The following is a 22,032-nucleotide window of genomic DNA, read 5'->3' as shown; positions in this document are numbered from 1 at the left end:
TTACTCTTTGAGTGTCTGTGCTGGAGAAGTTGGGGATCTGGCGCCACCATGGCTACCAGGCACTTACGCTTTGTGTTTCCACAGGTTATGCAGATAGTGACTGCTTATCAAGACAGCATCGATGCAACGTGTCCCGTTCCTGATTGCACCACTTGCAAGGACTGTATGTGCCCACCCTTCATCTGCATTACCTTGGATTTCAAATCACCACTGGAAATGACAACGCTGCCTGCGGTTGTTTCTCTCGCTTGCTGGCCACCATGGTCACCTTTGGATGAAAGACTACTAAAGCAGCCGCCGCAGCTGACCATTTCGGGATCTGGCGCTGCCATGGCTGCCAGGCACTTACGCTTCGTGTTTCTACAGGTTATGCAGATAGGGACTGCTTATCAAGACAGCATCGATGCGATGTGTCTCGTTCCTGATAGCACCAATTGCAAGGACTGCATGTGCCCGCCCTTCATCTGGACTACCTTGGATTTCAAATCACCACTGGAAATGACAGCGCTGGTTACAGCGCTGTCATCAGCATTCTTGGATTTCAAATCACCACTGGAAATGACAGCGCTGCCTGCGGTTGTTTCTCTCGCTTGCTGGCCACCATGGTCACCTTTGGATGAAAGACTACTAAAGCAGCCGCCGCAGCCGACCATTTCGGTATCTGGCGCCGCCATGGCTGCCAGGCACTTACGCTTCCTGTTTCTACAGGTTGGTTATTCCTATCGTAGTGTAAATGGCAAACCTTTTAGAAAACTGGCGTCAGATCCCACCAAATGCCTGTACATGCTTGCATGTGGCGTGTTCTGCTTAGGATTGCGCTGCTCTATTGCCATTTTCTGTCTGTTTTCAAAGTTGCTCTTACTGCTTGCCGGGGATATCGAGCTAAATCCTGGTCCTCTTACCGAACAGGAACAGGAAATGTTTAAGGAAATGATTGATGCAGAATGATTGGAAATGAACAGGAAATGATTGATGCAGATACCATCAATCTTGAAAAAACAATCCGATATTCTTGACGATATTCTTGACGATATTCTTGTCCGTTGCCTACAAACTATTTACTAAGGTAATCGCAAATAGAATCAGGAACACCTTAGACTTCTGTCAAGCAAAGGACCAGGCAGGATTCCGTAAAGGCTACTCAACAATAGATCATATTCACACTATCAATCAGGTGATAGAGAAATGTGCTGAATATAACCAACCCTTATATATAGCTTTCATTGATTACGAGAAAGCGTTTGATTCTGTGGAAACCTCAGCAATCATGGAGGCATTACGGAACCAGGGTGTAGATGAGCCGTATGTAAAAATACTGGAAGATATCTATAGTGGCTCCACAGCCACCGTAGTTCTCCACAAAGAAAGCAACAAAATTCCAATAAAGAAAGGCATCAGACAGGGAGATACGATCTCTCCAATGCTATTCACAGCATGTTTACAGGAGGTATTCAGAGACCTCGACTGGGAAGAATTGGGGATAAAAGTTAATGGAGAATACCTTAGTAAATTGCGATTCGCTGATGATATTGCCTTGCTTAGTAACTCACGGGACCAATTGCAATGCATGCTCAATGACCTGGAGAGGCAAAGCAGAAGAGTGGGTCTAAAAATTAATCTGCAGAAAACTAAAGTAATGTTTAACAGTCTCGGAAGAGAACAGCAATTTACAATAGGTAACGAGGCACTGGAAGTGGTAAGGGAATACATCTACTTAGGGCAGGTAATGACGGCGGATCCGGATCATGAGACGGAAATAATCAGAAGAATAAGAATGGGCTGGGGTGCGTTTGGCAGGCATTCTCAGATCATGAACTGCAGGTTGCCATTATCCCTCAAGAGAAAAGTCTATAATAGCTGTGTCTTACCAGTACTCACGTACGGGGCAGAAACCTGGAGGCTTACGAAAAGGGTTCTACTCAAATTGAGGAAGACGCAATGAGCTATGGAAAGAAGAATGATAGGTGTAACGTTAAGGGATAAGAAAAGAGCAGATTGGGTGAGGGAACAAACGCGAGTTAATGACATCTTAGTTGAAATCAAGAAAAAGAAATGGGCATGGGCAGGACATGTAATGAGGAGGGAAGATAACCGATGGTCATTAAGGGTTACAGACTGGATTCCAAGGGAATGGAAGCGTAGCAGGGGGCGGCAGAAAGTTAGGTGGGCGGATGAGATTAAGAAGTTTGCAGGGACGGCATGGCCACAATTAGTACATGACCGGGGTTGTTGGAGAAATATGGGAGAGGCCTTTGCCCTGCAGTGGGCGTAACCAGGCTGATGATGATGATGATGATTCTTGACGAAGTTCGTTCGCTTCGAAATAATCAGCAGGCCATTGAACAAAAAGTAGAGGAGCTCGCAGCCAAGGTTGCGTGTGCTCAAGACCATGCATCATGTGTCCCACACAGTTAAAAGAATTGATAGAAAAGATCTCGTCTCGTGTCAAATCGGTTGCTTCCTTGTTTGTGACAGTCCACAAAGGCCAAGATGATCTAGACAAGAGAGCAAGAAGGAACCTGATCTTTCATGGCCACCCAGATTCCGAGAATGAAACATGGGCACTGTGTGAAGAACGGATTCTGACTTTTTGCGCTGAGAAACTAAGTGTAGAAATTAGCTCGATGGCTATGGAAAGAGCACACAGACTTGGGCGTTACTCACCGGAAAAAAAAACGCCCGATTCTAGTGAATTTCTTATCTTTCAAAGACAAGCAATGCTTACTTGCAGCTGCCTCAAAACTGAAAGATACTGGTTTTCCTATCAGTGAAGATTACTTGAATAAAGTAAGGCATGAGCGGAAAAAGCTGATACAGTTTGCTAAGGAACGTGGTGGTGACTTCAAACTTAATGTCAACAAACTAAAGTTGACAAAACAAGTTTACATGTATGACAGCGCTACTGATACCGTGAAAAGCATAAACCAATAGCCATCAAGGAATCCTGCATCGCAGAAAAGAGCAGATCCTAAATTCGACTTGATAATTATTGCTGTCAACTGCCGCAGCCTCAAGAATAAAAATGAAGAGTTTGATGCACTCTTGGAATTGGTCAAACCACAAGTGGACATTGGCACCGAGTCGTGGCTGGACGAAACAATAGGCTCCTGCGAGATATTTCCGACTAATTACAATGTATACCGGAAGGACCGTAACAAGCATGGTGGTGGTGTCTTTGTAATTGTCGATAATGGACTGGACAGCATACCTCTTAACACACAAAGCAAGACATGCGAAATGATCCGGTGTAAGGTCATACTGGCTAAGGGTTCCTCAATGGCTATTGGTTCATTTTACAGACCTGCAGCCCCTAAAACACCGCAACCCCTATTTGAATTGAGCAACATCCTACTAACCCAGAATGCATCTTACGTTATTTTAGGTGGTGATTTTAATTTGCCTAATGTGGAATGGGTCTCCCTTAAGCCGAATATAAAGACCACATCGCTTCTTCATACTGCTTTTTGTGAAATGATTAACACTCATTCCCTATTTCAGTTTGTGGAATGCCCAACTAGAATAGGCTGTAGTAGTGCAAATGTACTTGATTTGATTTTCTGCAACGATCGCACCCTCGTTTCTTCAACCACCTCAATTCCCGGTTTAGGCGACCATGAAGTGGTAATTGCAAGATTATCCTGTTTTGCTGAGCACCGCAGAAAGCCACCACCACGTACGGTATTTCATTATGACAGAGGAGACTATGTCTCGCTATCGCATGAACTCGATGCCTTTCCCCCGGAATTTAGACATCACAGTTCCAGACTTGATATACATTCCACGTGGCACCTACTGAAGACAAAACTTCTGGCCTTAGTGCAGACGTATGTTCCATCACGCACCATTTCGTCGAAGTGTCGAACAGATAAGCTTTGGATGAACGCCGCCATTTGAACCTTGATAAACAAAAGGCACCGCTTATATCGTAGGTACTGTCAATCACCAGAGCCTTCCTTGCATTGTGAATTGAAAGCTGAACAAGATTATAACGTGGGAGATGCACAGGGCCGAACATACGTATCTAAGTGTTCTTGGCAGGAAAATAAAGAATCATCCAAAGCAAGTATGGAAGTATGTTAAAAGTAAGCAGCACATAAGAGACAACATTCCCGATATTATATATGACTTTAACTATAGCTCGGATCTGGAAGGCAAGGCTGAACAGTTAAATCGTTATTTTCAGTCAGTTTTTTCTCTGTCGGCATGGCCTACCGACGGTTTACATATTGTGAATGAGTTTACGGAGATGAGTGGCATAGATTTCTCAGTACGTGGAATAGTGTTACTTTTGGAGAAGCTCAAGGTAAACACGGCCCCTGGTCCTGACCGTATTCCGAACTGCATCTTGAAGAACTGTGCAGTTTCTGTCGCTCCTTTCTTAGTAACACTGTTTCAAAAATCAATGGATGTCGGCGCCTTGCCCGATGACTGGAAAAGCGCCAACGTAGTTCCTCTATATAAAAGTGGCGATAAAACAAAAACTGCAAGCTATAGGCCTATCTCCCTTACAAGTGTCATCTGCAAATCGCTAGAGCACATCGTTTACACTAATCTATTTAAGCACCTCCAGGATAACAACTTCTTCTGTCCAATGCAACATGGCTTCAGATAGGGATTTTCTTGTGATACACAACTGATAGAGTTTGTTCACGATACCGCTTTTTCAATTAACAATGGTAACCAGGTTGACTGCATATTTTTGGATTTTCAAAAAGCTTTTGATTCTGTCGCACATAATTTATTATTACTGAAACTGTCTACCCTCAAAGTTCCACCCACCCGGCTGAAATGGCTCGAAGCGTACCTCGTCGGTAGAAAGCAACGCATTAGTCTTGAAGGCACAAGTTCATCTGATATTGCAGTCTTATCGGGTGTTTCCCAGGGATCAGTTTTGGGCCCTCGTCTTTTTTTAATATTTATCAATGATATAGTTGATCGGGTTTCCAGTCAGGTCAGATTGTATGCTGACGATTGTTGCATTTACCGTGACACCACATGTATAAGCGACTCTTATGAATTGCAAAGCAACCTCGACTCTGTCTTGGCATGGTCCAAAACAGGGAACATGACATTAAATTTTTCAAAATGTAAAGTTCTGCAATTTACAAATAAAAAACATCCATTACCTACCCAGTACTCTTTAGGCAACAGAAACGTATCATTTGTTAAGAATTACAAGTACTTGGGTGTTATCTTCGCCAACAACCTTTCTTGGAACGACCACGTAAACCATATTGCTGCCAAAGCTAGCCTTGTGTTAAACTTTCTAAAATGCAATTTCAAGCAGGCACCTGCTTATTTGAAGGAGACAGTCTACTTGACAAACGTGCGTCCCATCTTAGAATACAGGTGTGCGACTTGGGACCCTGAAACAAAAACACTTATCAGCGAACTTGAACGAATTCAAAAACGAGCAGCCAGGTTTGTGTCCGCAAACTATGATTTCACCAAAAGCAGCTCTCAGATTTGCAAAAATTTGGGCTGGCCTATATTGCAAGACAGACGCAAATACCTTAGACTTAAGCTATCTTACAATATTTTTATAGGCGCAACCGGTTTGTCTAAAGATTCATACATGAAAGCTCCCAGCTATATATCCTACAGTTTAGATCATTCTTTAAAGGTTCAAGCATACCAGTGCTGTATAAATGTCTTTAAAAACTCTCTTTTTCCCAAAACAGTGCATGACTGGAATAAATTGCCAGAAGAAGTTGTCTTAGCCTCACAATCTTCTTTTGAGAATGCTCTGTCACGCCTTTTGTTGAATTAATCTTTTTGTGCTCTGTTGCTGTGCTTTTTCGAATGTTTTGTATACGCTTGTTCATATGACAATATTTACGTCTTTCTTGCTTTCATGATTCTTTTGCTATCAGTTTGCTCAGTATTGGAATGCGTTGTATTTTTATTGTTTGTTTGTTATTTACCCAGTGTCATCTGCATGACAATATATGTTTAGCAACTGTATCCCCCCTACAAAAATGCCCTCAACGGGCATTGTAGGTACTGGAATAAATAAATAAATAAATAAATAAATAAATAAACAAACAAACCTTCAAAGGGCCAGAGCTCTGCAGCAACCAACTTTGTGACAGGTCACGCACGCATACTGTGGGAATGCTAATCAAGCGAGCTTGTATTGGGTGGTCCTCTGGTCTTCCCCCCATAAGGAGCGGCGTTATGCTACAACCCCGATGTAACCCCAATGCAAGAAAGACTGATGGAGACTCAGCTGAATGATTCTGGATTAGCAGGACTGCAGCTGTCGCACAGACAATCAAGTTCCTGAACCAGCACATGGAGAAGGTGACTTGTGCATTGGGCTGTTCAGTAAGCATGCCTCATTTTAGGTGGCACTGTCTGGATTTAGACAAAGTTTATTACACGACTAATTTCATTGTGCTTGGATCCCTTCGAAATAATGCACGGTGCTGTAGTATTGCCCTTAGCTCTTTCAATGAGCACTGCGCACTACTATGCATGCATATGGGAAGTGCTGTTTATTTATTTTTTCATTACTTTCATTGTCTTTGTGCACCAGACATAATCGTACTTTGCTTTGTTTCTCATTTACGAGCTTCTCACTTACCCTGACATGTAGTCATTAATGGCATTACATATTATTATGTATCAAATAATGTAAACAACACTATTGTTGCTGAACTAACTTTACTAAACATTTCATTTCACTGTTTTAGAAATTGGGAATATTCAATATTATGTTCAATATTCAAAGAACATTTTTCTCTAATATTTATATTCAATTAAACTAGAAGATCTTGCTATTCGACCACCTCTATTAATTTCTGCTGTTTTGCCCATACTCAGTATGAATGACGCTAAAAAAATGCAGGAAAGAGGAGTCAAAGTGTTAAACACATCAAGGTGCTGCACTGCCTACCACACACTCTTGCAATGCCACTGCCTGCGATGGCCGTCTTTATGTGTATGCCTGCTGCTACTGTATAATCTGAAAATACATTGATATACATGTAAATACACATATAGAAGTCTCCCAGGCATTAGAGAGCCCATATTTCTTCCTCCTTCTGACAAAACTCGCGCATGTGCCTAGTGAACAAGCCAATAACACAGTGCAGCAGGTCACCATATCGTAAGTTTACTGTGCCAAACCGGATTGCAAACCACTCTCAATTTTTATTTCTCCATACCAGAACTGAACTGCAATGAAATCAGAGCACGTCCAAGCCGAACCGCTATTTTTTTCAGTTCGACACCCTGCTCCGTACAATATTTTACATTTGAAATATTAGTGGAAGCATCACAAAAGGATAGAAAAAAATAGCCATTTTTGACACTGAAACTGAGAAAAAAATAGCGCCACTATCGTTCACCAGAAGTAATATATGACCTAGAATGGGTGGCTCCTCAGTGTGACCTTTGAACCTACGGCTTCCCACAGCACTAACCACTGGGTGCATATGGGTGCATTTAACCACTGGGTGCAATTTAGCAAAAGTGAAATTTCACTGCAATAGACCCTTAAAAAGCTTTCTTGCTTATCACAGGAGACCAAGTGGCAGCACCCAAGACTTTGTCTAAGGACATAGAAGAAAATTTACCCTTGTATGCTGGTTCTGATGTCAATGTAGGTAGCTTTGGCTCTGTTGGTGTCAGTGACACTGGTTCCAGCAATGGCAGTGGCAGCCCTAGTTTTGACTGCTGCAACAGCTCTGCAGGAATTGCTGCAGACACCTGCCGCCCCAGCTCCAACGAAGGTGTAATCACTACTGGTTTTGACAGAGGTGCTGTCGGCGCTAAGTCCGATGAAGATGATGCTATGGCCAGCACTGGTGAGGGTACTGGCATCACTGGTCTCAACAAGCATACTGGTGGTGCCAATTCAGATACAGAAACCACCGCTGTTGTTTCTTGTTCCACTGAAGAAGCAGGTGGTATCAGTTCTGACAGGGCGATCATCGATGCTGGCTCTGGTTTCAATGAAGAACCAGGTGATGTCAGTTTTGACAGGGCAGTCAACGATGTTGGCTCCAGTTCCAATGAAGCAGGTGGTGCAGCTTCTGACAGGGCAATCAGCGACGTTGGCTCTTGTTCCGATGAAATCACAGGTGATGCCAATGTTGCCTCTGGTTTCAATGAGAAAGCAAGTGGTGCCAACTCTGACAGGGCAAGTACCGATGTGGGCTCTGGTCCCAATGAAGAAACCAATGGTACCGGTCCTGACAGGGTAATCATTGATGTTACCTCTGCTTCCAATGGAGAAGCAGCTGGTGCCAATGCTGGCTCTGATTTCGATGAAGCAGGTGGTGCCGGTTCTGGCAGGGCAATCACCGATGTTGGCTCTGGTTCCAATGGAGAAGCAGATAGTGCCAGTTCTGATTGGAAAATCGTCGATGTAGGCTCTGGTTCTAGTGAAGACGCATGTGGTGCCGGTTCTGGCAAGGCAATCACCGATCTTGGCTCTGGCTTCAATGAAGAAGCAGCTGGTGCCGACATTGGCTCTAGTTCCAATGAAGCAGCAGATAGTGCCGGTTCTGACAGCACAATCATTGACGCTGGCTCTGGTTTCAATGAAGGAGCAGGTGGTGCTGACGTTGGCTCTGGTTCTGATGAAGGAGCAGGTGATGCTGGTTCTGACAGCACAATCACCGATGTTGGCTCTGGTTTCAATGAAGAAGCAGGTGATGCCAGCTCTGACAGGGCGGTCACCGATGTTGGTTCTTGTCCAAATGAAGAAGTGGGTGATGCCGGTTCCGAAATGGCAGTCACCGGTGTTGATTCTGATTCCAATAAAGGAGGTGGTGCTGACTCCGAATGTTGTGTCAGCCTCGCAGGATCCGACATAGATGACAATGGTGTTGATGTTGACGGGGTTGCTGGTGGAATCCCATCCGACGATGATGTTAGTAGCAATGGCTCCAAGGAAGGCCCTAGCAGCACTGGTTTCGACAGGCATGCCTGCTGCAATGGTTCTAGATGGGGCACTAGTGAAACTGAGTCCAACAATTTCACTTCAGAAGCAGTGTTGTGTGTGACTGTTGGCAGCACAGGTGGTGGCACAAGTTCTGACAGGGGTGTCAAAGTATTTACATTATACATAGGCGCGGTTGGAACTACTTCTGATGCGCATTCTAATTGCATTTGCTCAGATGATGGTGCTGGTAGCATATGGTCTGATGGAACTGCTGATGGGCTAAGCTCAAGCCAAGGTGTTGGAGGCTCTGGCTCTGATGAAGTTGATAGTAGCGTGGAGTATGATGACACAAATGGCACTGGATCTGGCACAAGCATCCAATCTGATTGTGGCGATGGAGGCAATGGAGACAATGGATTTGGAACTTGCATTTCTCTTGCTTTTGTAATGAGATCTTCTCCAGTTAATTCTTTTGTTGAAGTTGCATAACTTTCAAGAAATGCTTCCAGCTGACGGGCACCACACTGCAAGTCTTCATCTGAAAATAAATGCAAATAAATTTCCTCTAAAAGTATGTAACCGGTGGTGGTTGACATGAAAAAAAAAATGACATGAAGGAAGGTGCAGGACAACTATTCACAAGTTGCTTGCAGATAACTTGAGAATACATAGGAATGAGCAGAAAAGCGAAACCAGACATTCAGAAGTCTGCAGTAGCAGCTGATGATGACATAACAAAACAGCAAAAACAACTACCTCAATTTACTCTAATAGCACATGCAGAAAGCCTTCTAGTTGTCTTGAAGACTGAACAAGTCGGCAAGACTGCACTAAACATTATATAACTGCTGAGGCATGATGTTACTACGTATTATAAAATCCTGCACACAATAAAGGGATTCCTCTTTCTAAGTTTGGTACTTCTAACTTAATTCTTGTATTAGATTTCGGCAGCAATGTTTTCAGAGGAGGCTTATATGACGAAATCAACAGCCAGCTGCTCTTCGGCCCCAACATACGCAGATAAATCGCTTATTCCTTTTTGCAGCTCAAAGATGTCCCACATATTGTATACACATATTATTAGGGTATACGCAGACATAAAAGCCTACAGACACACAATAACAGGTATCCAGCGGAGAAAAAGGAAGACAATCTCCATGCCCATACCACCCTACTTCAGTGATCATAACAATGCCACATCAGCAGGCAAGAAGATGTAAGTTCCTTGGCATAGTGCAACAGCTGGCCCTGCAGATGTATACCGTCCAGCATTGTAGGTTTTTATTTTCCCAAAATTCAGCATACTTTCCTTGGTTTTTATTTACACCTGAAAATAACTTTTTAAAATAATTTTTCGTTTCGTGCATACCCATTTTTCTTTCTTCTTCATGTGCATGAATATCTGGCTTATTAATACAGTAAAACATCGTTAAACTGTACCTGCTTAAAGAGTAGTTTCGTCTTAAAAGTAGTAAAGTCAAACCCCCAACTCAGCAGCCATTGAACATAATTTGTTTTGTATCTGCATAAACTGTACCAGCTTATTGCATATGTATCAGTTAACACGTAGTGTTTCCATTTTTCGTCGCGCAAACACGGCGGTGCGTCGTCTCGATCAGGAGGCCGGGTAGAACAACAAGCCTCAAAGATTAGCACAACGGCCTCCAAGCGCCCTGTGCGTTTGTGCATGAAGCCACATCATCATTTCGGTGCTGTGCCACAGAGCTTTGTGGCATTGTGCAAGCGGGAGCTCGCATCATGCCGAAACTTGCATAAAAAAGACGCCGGGTGCTAAGCATAGAAGAAAAATTAGACATCGTTCATGCTATCGCATGTGACGCGAAAAGTCGGCGCTGGCACGAGACATGGGTCTACTGTTGACTACGGTGTGTGGCATTTGGAATGCGAAGAAGTTGCTCGGCAGCGCTGCTGCGACCATGAAGAGATGTCAGCTACGAGGTCCGACTTTTCGCCGTCGTTGACTCTGTTGTTGCCGAAGTGTCGCCTAGCGACAGTGATAACGACAACACGGAAAGTGACAGCACAGGCAATTCAGGCCCGGCAGTGGCAGAAGTTACACGTTACGTTAGCCTCATGAATGCAATCTTCGCAACGGGAACAGCACCCCGCAATGAAAAGGTGCCCCGTGACTTCTGCAACGTTACCACGCCTGTGCACAGAGAATATGCAACACCAACGAGGAATCTGCCGTGCGAGTGTTTGCTGAGAAGAGGGTGCTGGCTGAAAAGCTGGCTCACAGCTTCAGCAAGTTTGAGGCAGCTGTGGTCGCTACTAGGCCACTGCGGCGTCAAACGAAAGTAATACGCTTCTCGCGCAAGGTAAATAAATACTGCTTGTTTTTTTCCCTTTCATCGCACTCTCTCCAAGTTCTGTTTTTGACAGGTAAGTCGGCGATCGCATGCTATTTTGGTTAAGCAGTACTACCGTTTAGTACGTACTTTTTCCGAGCTCCGGCCAACTACAGTTTAATGAGGTTTCACTGTATTGTTAACGCTGAAACATGCTGCATAACTGCAGATCCTGCTCTTCAACACTGTAGTTGTACCCAATACACCGAATGACAAATTGCAATCTAAGCTACATTGATAGGCTAAAATATAAGGAAGCCCACCACCACCCATCAGTGCACCAAGTCGTTGTATAAGCATAACCTCAAGATGGTGTGAATGTCTGTCATGCTGGCCAATTTTGAGAGCTATAGCATTAGTGCAGTGGTGTTGTTGAGACTTCTGCTTCTCTCTACCAGCGGCATTGCTTTGCCAGAGCACATCCATCCATAACACATCTGACTAATATAACATATTTTATTGATTTGGGAGATCAAAGTAAATGTAACCTGCTTCGTGCATAACAATACAATCTCGAAAGTATCAACAGTATGGGCGCATATCCACATTATAGTTACGAACTATGCTACGAATGCGCAAGTGCACACATTTCTCTTATTTTTCACAAATATGTATGTGACCAATTGCAAAAGTTAAAAATAGACTTGCTACAATGCTTGAACTAACGTGAATTCTGGGAAAGCTTGTTGTGGGGTGAGTTGGTGCTTACATGCCATAGTATAAAAGGTGCGAATATGAACCTGAACAGAAACAGACGCAAACAAGCGCAGTGTTTGTTCATGTCCATTTTTGTTTGTGTTCATAATAGTCGAGCCTACTATATCATGGTAGCTTGTGAATGTATATGCAAAAATGTCCAATATGATGCACCAACCACTTTGTAAACAGCACAGTACACTCACACATATTGAAATGTTTGCCTTTAGCCTTAGCATGGCTTTTAATGTGAAAGCATTATATGCCCCATTACGCGAAAATCAGTCGGCACAGTCGGCGTGACCGAAAGATGGTACAAAAATGACCGATGGCGCAGAGAGTAAAAAACACGTAAAAGAAAATGCTCAGAATGGCATCAAATTTCTCTGGGAGGTTCCTGTAAATAAGGTAAATGAAAATGAATGGCTTTCAAAAGAAAATCTGGTTCGTTTCGCTCTAGGTGGGAACCGAACCCAGGCCTCCGGGGGGCGAGACGAGCATGGTTCCCCGACGCCACAGCATCTCCACGGTTCTGGTTGACTAAAGGTGCAGTTACGTAAAGGTGAGGCAAGCGTCACTGCACCAGTCACGTCACAGCCACTGACTAAAGGTGTGGCCTAGTACATACTCATTAGGCATGTGATGGTACAGCCAAAGGGGAGGAGGTGGCACTACGTCAGGAGTGTAAAAATGAGTGTATAAAAAAAAGTATTAATGTACAACTGAACACCGCAAACAGTTACGAAATCCTTGTGGGCAAGCAAGCGTGCTTTGATTTGCCTTTACCGAAGCGCAGTTGGAAGGGCACGAGGGCTTGCAGGGAACATGCGGAAAGAAACATTTCACCAAAGGGGGCTACGAAGCTTTCACATTGCCACATGCGAGCAGCCTTAAGTGTCTCAGACAAATTTTATTCAAGCAAGGCTTGAATTGCAGTGCAATTTGAACTGACGAGAGTGCACAGCATTCCTAAGACTTGGGTGCTCGTCATGAACCTTCGTATTCAAATTATGCACACAAGAATTACCTTTCACTGTTGCTCAGATAACTCAACACATTATTTTTTTCAAAGCCAGACCTTCCTCCAGTTAGCTGAGTAGCTTGTTTACAATTGAGACTTTTAAAGTATAATCTAAGGAAAGCGTGCTTTGTGCATGTTCAGTACGAGAAAGTTGCGTGTCTGGCTGATGTCACATTCCAAGCAAACCAGGCTAAGGGTACCACAGGCATTGACTACATGCCATAACTTTGTTGTCTTGAGCACAATTGGTTGCTTCAAACAACTGTAACTAGTTCGTGCCAGTCCAATCTGCAAAGTAGTAAAATAAATTTTTGGGCCAGGTTGCAACTGACTGTGCCTTCACAATGACAGGGTGGATGCACAGGACACAACGAACAGGTTCACTTTTATTACAGCAGCGGGGGCAGCAGCTGTGTGGGTCCTATTCTCTTGCATTCCGTATGTCCACACTGATTTTGTAGCGGGATCAGTTGGCTCAGCTTGCACTGCTTGCCACAAGGCCTGATGAACCAATCCTACCTGGGCTTTCCTCAGCATGCACAAGGGTGGAAAGGCGCTCCACTTGCAGCCGCAACTTTGCGCTTGTCCAAGACTCTGCAAACAACAAGTAAGTTGGAACTGCCATGGCACGGCCAACAGAGGTGTCGCTTACCTGGATGTCCCAGCAGTTCAACAAAGCCTCGGAGCCAGCCCTGCAGTGGAGCAAACTGGTGAGCGCCTCTGGCAGGACCAACACAGAAAGTGGCAGAGACTGCCTCTTGCACAGCACTGCAGCACTTGCACAAGGTGTTGCACATGACTAGTGCAACACATCCAGGCATACAGTGCCTGCTCTGCAGTAATAACGTCACTGCTTTCCCACCATGGTCTTACAGTCGCACCCACCAGCTCCCTTCCCCCAATGTTTCACAGAAGATTCAGGGTGTGTACCAAGTTGACATTTCCAAATTCCCCGAGTTTTCCAGGCTTTCCCCTGAGTGCCCTTGCAAAATTCCCTGAGTGACACAGAACTCTGTTTTATGTCACAACCACCCAACAGCATGTCACTCGATGCTGTCACTTCCCAGCAAGCATGCTAAAAAACAAAGAAAACAAATTAATCCAGTTTGAATATTAAACAGTAGTGTTTATTTTATTCAAAAAGAAATCAGAAGGGAGGGATTAGCAAAATGCACATTGAGTAAAATATCTTTAAAAAAAATGGTAACACCCATTGCAAATCGAATCGAACATTTTCAAATATGAATAAAAAAGGAGATGCATACAGAAACAAATATTTTTGAACATCCCCTTCAGTCACGAATTATGATCAACTGCCAATACGTGTGTGAAACATAGATGGTGCTTGAGACTACACTGAAAGTAAATCAAGAAAGTATAATAACTCTTTGAGCATTTTATGATGAGAAATCATAATTATAGAGTAACTAAATTTTGAATATTGTAAAGTCAGTCGTGCTTCATTTCTTCATAAAAAGCATTAAATCCCCTGCTCAAATTACATGCAAAAGTTATTCATTGGCCTCAAGCATTTCAATAAAGAAAAAATATTCCGAGGTCGCTACCGACATGCCCCATGTCAAACGTCACGTAAAACACGGTAGTGCCTTCACCAAAGTAGTACTCTGTAACGATACATATCGCTCAGAAGTAAAATAAAAGTAATTTAGGTTATCAGAATGTTTAATTTACTCTATGCTTAATGTTTATGTTCTATTCCTTGCTATCTATCACTGCACAGAAATGGCAAAAATAGGTCCTGTCCACAAATGTGGATGCTGTGACTGAAGGGGATATGAGCTATTTCTGTCAACTGATAGCAAGCTCATTGGTATGAGGCCTGAACCTTGTCACAAGTGAGATTCTCTCTCAACAGCTGGTAAGTCAACCTCAACGGCAACCTCAACGGTCCTGACATTCAGCCCACGCGCAACACCTCAGTGTTGCATTTCACTGCTTTAAAAAGTTTATTTTGGTTTGGATAAGCGTCACCTGCACCTCGGCGTCAGCCAATATTTTGCTTTTTGAGCTCAAGCTCCTTCACAGTTCCTTTCCCTATCATTGCTCAATGCGACGGTACTTTGTTCTCGTCCTCGTTCCGCCGCGCGTTCGCCCCACATACCATTTGAATCATCCTCTTGGTCAGTTGTACAGTCAACGTCCGATTTTTCGGCCTCCCTAGGGGCTGTGAAATGTCCGAAAAATTGGGCAGTTCGAAAAAATGAATGCATGTCTTTTACTGTCCTTAAGGGCTCAGATCGCCACAGACCCATCCGAAAATGCCTGCCAGTACACTTATTAGGCATATCGGTGCTCATACTGTGACACGAGATGGCGGGTACATGCGTGTATAATTAAGGAATACATACTGCGTCCCGTGGCAATTGCCCTTCCCACGCTTGTTATGCTTCACCGCGTAACATTGCTATATCGAGGTCAAGCTGACTTTTGGGGACCGGCATTATGCAACGCACCGTGCTTTCAGAGGTTCGAAGCCAATCGCGAGGACCACGAAGGCGGAGTCGGTGCCATTGCTGACAGCGGCGAATTCTTTCAATGAAAAACACGGCGCCGAATGGCAAGAAGCTTAATAATGAACGTCGAAGCAGCTAGGCCTAGCGTTTGCCACAGTAGTGGCTACGGCTGCCAGCGGATTTGCGTGCGAGAGCGCCGTTTCGAGGGGGCGAGGTAATCAAAACGGTGGCGGTGATGGCTTTGCTTAATGCCGTGTCGGACTTGCGGTCACGACAAAGAGTACAGAAAATGGGACGGCGAAGGATTCTTGCCTCCGAAATTTCAGACGTCTTATACACCGACGTGGTGGTGCCGCAAAGCCATGCGAATGACCGGGCGTCCGGAAAGTCAGTCGTTGACTGAATGTCGTTGACTTTCGTTCCCTCTAATAAAATTACAGCTAATTTTCCCTGACAGAGGCATAAATTCCCCGAGTTTTTCCTGAGAATTTCCAGACTATTCAAAATCCCCCCGGTTATCCCAGTTGGTATAGACACCCTGAAGATGTCAGTTAAGATCGACTGCATAGCATTCTAACGGACTCAGCCTAGGTTTCAATAGAATTTTGCAGCACCATCATCATCATCATCATCAACATCATCAGCCTGGTTACGCCCACTGCAGGGCAAAGGCCTCCCCCATACTTCTCCAACAACCCCGGTCATGTACCAATTGTGGCCATGCCGTGCCTGCAAACTTCTTAATCTCCTCCGCCCACCTAACTTTCTGCCGCTCCCTGCTACGCTTCCCTTCCCTTGGGATCCAGTCCGTAACCCTTAATGAATATCGGTTATCTTCCCTCCTCATTACATGTCCTGGCCATGCTCATTTCTTTTTCTTGATTTCCACTAAGATGTCATTAACTCGCGTTTGTTCCCTCACCCAATCTGCTCTTTTCTTATCCCTTAACGTTACACCTATCATTTTTCTTTCCATAGCTCGTTGCGTCGTCCTCAATTTGAGTAGAACCCTTTTCGTAAGCCTCCAGGTTTCTGCCCCGTAGGTGAGTACTGGTAAGACACAGCTATTATATACTTTTCTCTTGAGGGATAATGGCAACCTGCTGTTCATGATCTGAGAATGCCTGCCAAATGCACCCTAGCCCATTCTTATTCTTCTGATTATTTCCGTCTCATGATCCGGATTCGCCGTCACTACCTGCCCTAAGTAGATGTATCCCCTTACGACTTCCCGTGCCTCGCTGCCTATTGTAAATTGCTGTTCTCTTCCGAGACTGTTAAACATTACTTTAGTTTTCTGCAGATTAATTTTTAGACCCACTCTTCTGCTTTGCCTCTCCAGGTCAGTGAGCATGAATTCCAGTTGGTCCCCTGAGTTACTAAGCAAGGCAATATCATCAGCGAATCGCAAGTTACTAAGGTATTCTCCATTAACTTTTATCCCCATTTCTTCCCAATCCAGGTCTCCGAATACCTCCTGTAAACACGCTGTGAATAGCATTGGAGAGATCGTATCTCCCTGCCTGACTCCTTTTTTTATTGGGATTTTGTTGCTTTCTTTATGGAGGACTACGGTGGCTGTGGAGCCACTATATATATCTTTCAGTATTTTTACATACGGCTTGTCTACACCCTGATTCCGTAATGCCTCCATGACTGCTGAGGTTTCGACAGAATCAAATGCTTTCTCATAATCAATGAAAGCCATAAATAAGGGTTGGTTATATTCCGCACATTTCTCTATCACCTGATTGATAGTGTGAATATGATCTATTGTTGAATAGCCTTTACGGAATCCTGCCTGGTCCTTTGCTTGACAGAAGTCTAAGGTGTTCCTGATTCTATTTGCGATTACCTTAGTAAATAGTTTGTAAGCAACGGACAGTAAGCTGATCGGTCTATAATTTTTCAAGTCTTTGGCGTCCCCTTTCTTATAGATTAGGATTATGTTAGCGTTTTTCCAAGATTCCGGTACGCTCGACGTTATGAGGCATTGCGTATACAGGGTGGCCAGTTTCTCTAGAACAATCTGCCCATCATCCTTCAGCAAATCTGCTGTTACCTGATCCTCCCCAGCTGCCTTCCCCCTTTGCATATCTCCCAAGGCTTTCTTTACTTCTTCCGGCGTTACCTTTGGGATTTCGAATTCGTCTAGGCTATTTTCTTTTCCATTATCGTCGTGGGTGCCACTGGTACTGTATAAATCTCTATAGAACTCCTCAGCCACTTGAACTATCTCATCCATATTAGTAATGATATTGCCGGCTTTGTCTCTTAACGCAAACATCTGATTCTTGCCAATTCCTAGTTTCTTCTTCACTGTTTTTAGGCTTCCTCCGTTCCTGAGAGCATGTTCAATTCTATCCATATTATACTTCCTTATGTCAGCTGTCTTACGCTTGTTGACTGACTTGGAACGTTCTGCCAGTTATATTCTAGCTGTAGGGTTAGAGGCTTTCATACATTGGCGTTACTTGATCAGATCTTTCGTCTCCTGTGATAGCTTACTGGCTTCCTGCCTAACGGAGTTACCGCCGACTTCCATTGCACACTCCTTAACGATGCCCACAAGATTGTCGTTCATTGCTTCAACACTAAGGTCCTCTTCCTGAGTTAAAGCCGAATACCTGTTATGTAGCTTGATCTGGAATTCCTCTATTTTCCCTCTTACATCTAACTCATTTATCGGCTTCTTACGTACCAGTTTCTTCCGTTCCCTCCTCAGGTCTAGGCTAATTCGAGTTCTTACCATCCTGTGGTCACTGCAGCGCACCTTGCCGAGCACGTCCACATCTTGTATGATGCCAGGGTTAGCGCAGAGTATTTCATTTCTAGTCTCGCCGTTCGGGCTCCTCCACGTCCACTTTGGGCTATCCCGCTTGCGGAAGAAGGTATTCATTATCCTCATATTATTCTGTTCCGCAAACTCTACTAATAACTCTCCCCTGCTATTCCTAGTGTCTATGCCATATTCCCCCACTGCCTTGTCTCCAGCCTGCTTCTTGCCTACCTTGGCATTAAAGTCGCCCAATAGTATAGTGTATTTAGTTTTCACTCTACCCATCGCCGATTCCTTGTCTTCATAGAAGCTTTCGACTTCCTGGTCATCATGACTGGATGTAGGGGCGTAGACCTGTACAATCTTCATTTTGTACCTCTTATTAAGTTTCACAACAAGACCTGCCACCCTCTCGTTAATGCTATAGAATTCCTGTATGTTACCAGCTATATTCTTATTAATCAGGAATCCGACACCTAGTTCTCTTCTCTCCGCTAAGCCCCGGTAGCACAGGACGTGCCCGTTTTTTTGCAGCACCAAAGCGGCCCAAATATGAGAAAATATGCCAAAATGTGTCCCATCACACTGACGCACCGGTGCAAAGCTTGTGGCATGAAATTCAAGAAAGGGCCTGTCATTTTCTCCAGTGGTAATCAACGATGTTCTGTCAAACGAATAAAAAAAAAGAATGTTTTCCCAGTCTATGCTCTTTTACCGGGGTTTTTCAATTGCCCCTTTAACGCACTTATGGTTGTTGCTTGCTGCTGCTAGTAGAAGGCTACAGTTCGGGAACCAACAGAGACAAAGGAGGCACACAAAGTAAACAGACACAGCACTGACTTTCAATAAAAAATAGCCTTCTATTGTGCTAACCAACAAGCCCAACTGGTTACTCTGCTCAACTTCATTGCTGCTGCTGCCCTGCCAAAACAACAGTTTAGTATTGTGCTGTCCCAATGCTGTGTACTGCCATGCTCACCTTTTGAGCAAGGACACTGAATTTCAGGCCTCTGAGGCCATCTGTTCACATATTGCAGACAAGCCTAGTGAGCATAGATTCGTAAAACGGATGCTATGTGAGCCTCCTCCTGCTGCGAAGACAGCAGATCCGCAACATTTTCCAACTGTCAGACTATATGGTTCAGCTACAACACAACAAAGACAGCAATCTGGATAAATATAACCTGAATAAATAAACATACAAACAACAGAAATAGGTCTCAGGATGAAGGATGGAGGATGGAGGCTTGAATTGATTAGCGAGTTGGCTTTCATTTAAAGCTTCCCTTATTAAATTCTGCGATCCTGACATTTATTTTAACTAAGAAGTAAAATACACTAAGCAAATGTCAAACTGAATTTTTACAAAAAAACAACACAAAATTGAAACAATAAAACAAACAAAGAAAAATATGCCACAAGTTTATAAGCTTACAAAGTTTATGCAAGGACAGCTACTGCACGTTTTCACCAATAGTTGCCTCTTGCCATGATGAAGGTGTCGCAAGCTGTCAATAAATTCATTACTTAGCAGTTGGAGCGGCAGCTTAGCATTTCATGGTCGTTTTGCATAATCTAAGTAGTGCTTTCATTTCTTACCAGATTTTCACATCAGTTCAGCTCTGCTGGTCACTGTGTTTATGAAAGCCAATCCAAATGAAATTGGGACAGTGCACAATGTGACATGATGTCCCCGTTCCGTGCATCCATCAAGTCAACCAAGCCAACTGTACTGTTAATTATCAAAGTGAGAGGGAGGAAGGCCAGGTGGCCAAGGCACACCTTGGCTGGTAAGTGTGGCACGATTTTCATTAAGATATTCCTAAATGTTGAGCCACTAAAGCAAGTAAAACTGTGTGTATGCAAGCAGTTCACAGAGAACAGAGCACAGAAATCACACTACAGTTGAACCCAACTATATTGAACCCGTTTACATTGAATTATTCTTTATATCAAACTATTTCTGAACACGGTATAGTTACAATGAGTATGTATAGCAAAAGTTACACTTACATCAAACAAAATAGCAGCAACTCCCGATATATCGAACGTCAAGCGGCGGAAAAGTGCTCCTAGAAGTTGGCTTTCCCTCACAGTGACGGGGAAGCCCAGCAGTGCGGCTCTATCAAACCGTTCTCCCTACCGGGACCGCGCTGCGTCGAGCAATCTGTCGACACCCCCCTGCAAAAATGATCCTGGCCCGCCTGCAGCGCTTGCTCAGACTGCCAATCAGAGGCTCTTGGGCCCTCGCTGTGCAAGATGGTGCAAGTGCAAGTTGTCTCGCTGCTTTTCTGGTTCATTGTGTTTGCGCCTTGTGGGCCATCTCCTGCAGTGTTGCCGTGATGAAGCGGCAGTATTCGCCTTTTGTCGTGAAGCTTGAAATCATAAATCGGGTCCAACACGATGAGAAGCCGGATGTCCCCACAGTGTGCAAGATTCCGAGGAGCACTCTCAGCACAATCTTGAAGAATAAGGGGGAGATTAGGGCTAAAGCGGTCAAACTCGTGACCCAGTGCCTGTGGCACCCGATGTGTACACACGGCCGTGTACAAGTGGTTGATCCAAAATTGCTTCAGACATGCCGGCTTCTGCATGCTCGGTGACGACTGTAAATTCTGATGAATGCGACAAAGCCGTTGCCGGTGTTACCGAAGTTTGGAGCGAGCTGTCATAATTTCCAGAAGCTGTTGACAAATAAATGATCGATAAGTTTGTGAGTGCAGATGATGGTGTCACGACCACGGGAGAGCCCGAAAACGAAGACTGCATTGCCGACATCGTACCGAGCACAAGTGAAAGTGGGCACAATGAGGAAAGCAACGACGGTCCTTAGTCCAACTCCTCCGAGGTGATTGGTGCACTCGCACTAGTCCAGTGCTTCTTCGCGAATGCGGAAGGTTGTGGCCTCAGCTGCTCCGGACTCTTTAGACAATGCGCAGAAGTGCGAGCGTCACAGGCAGCAAAATTGTCCAAGCAGAATAAAATACAGGGTTATTTCATGGGAAACTAAGCTACTTTCATCAATAAAGTGATTTTATAAATGGTATATGTTTTTATGACATCCAATTCTTTAGCAGGCTTATATCGAATTATGCTCTATATCAAACTGATAGGTGTTTATTTTCGAGTTCGATATAGCCAGGTTCGACTGAATACGGTTGACTTCTGTTAATTCAATTTCGGTTAATTCAATTTTTCAATAATTGCATTCCGGCTGGCACCCATGTTTTTCTATGCACACAAACTTTTGTAAAATTGGCTTTTGCCAGATAAATTGAACTTGACCAGTCAGCAAGCACTCACCTGACCTCTACGGTACCCAATAGCAACCCCTTTTGCAAAAGGATGAGTTGGTACGGTAACATGATCTTGAATTGTAGTGCAAAGTGGCACAGACAAAGACTAGAAACAGAAAGTACTAGCGCTCGTCCTGTCTGCTTCCAGTCTCTGTCTTTGTCACTTCATGCTACAATTCAAGATCAAGCAACCCCTTTATTGGCAGCGTCTGTTTTCAGCGTGCCCTAGAAAGATTCTCAAGGAATAACCGTAGCTCACAATTGTCTGATTGTGGCAATTACTCGATGCTAACATGCCTTCTTTATTTTTCAAGAAAATTGAGCCAAAAATTGCCTGCATTGTACAACTGCATATGAAATCAAATACGCCTTCGCGGAGTTTGTATGCTTTACTGCAACAGGGTGTCTACCAAGTTGACATTTCCAAATTCCCTGAGTTTTCCAGGTTTTCCCTGAGTGATGGAGAACTATGTTTTATGTCAAGATGGGCTGAAACCATAT

At 44.1% G+C, this 22,032-nt stretch overlaps 1 protein-coding gene and 1 long non-coding RNA gene across 10 annotated transcripts in view; one reads left to right on the top strand and one right to left on the bottom strand.

Moving 5' to 3' along the window:
- Positions 1–22,032, bottom strand: part of LOC135907227 (mediator of DNA damage checkpoint protein 1-like) — a 154,502-nt gene that overhangs the window by 57,558 nt on the left and 74,912 nt on the right. For 8 of the 9 annotated variants that reach the window (XM_070531498.1, XM_070531500.1, XM_070531497.1 and 5 more), the window contains 3 exons: positions 13,635–13,674; positions 13,502–13,576; positions 7,581–9,431 (listed from right to left, as the gene is read on the bottom strand). In XM_070531498.1, coding sequence (XP_070387599.1) covers positions 7,581–9,431; positions 13,502–13,576; positions 13,635–13,674 — 1,966 coding nt within the window. The remainder of the gene's footprint in view (positions 1–7,580; positions 9,432–13,501; positions 13,577–13,634; positions 13,675–22,032) is intronic. The other variant, XM_070531504.1, reaches the window with a different exon arrangement.
- LOC139054485 (uncharacterized) overlaps positions 1–22,032 on the top strand; it is a 119,655-nt gene that overhangs the window by 79,502 nt on the left and 18,121 nt on the right. The window contains exon 2 of the long non-coding RNA XR_011511281.1: positions 12,422–12,523. This is a non-coding gene — a long non-coding RNA (uncharacterized lncRNA). The remainder of the gene's footprint in view (positions 1–12,421; positions 12,524–22,032) is intronic.

The sequence above is a fragment of the Dermacentor albipictus genome, chromosome 1 (assembly GCF_038994185.2).
Source record: "Dermacentor albipictus isolate Rhodes 1998 colony chromosome 1, USDA_Dalb.pri_finalv2, whole genome shotgun sequence".
Taxonomy (NCBI): domain Eukaryota; kingdom Metazoa; phylum Arthropoda; class Arachnida; order Ixodida; family Ixodidae; genus Dermacentor; species Dermacentor albipictus.
This window is presented reverse-complemented; position numbering and strand designations above follow the sequence as displayed.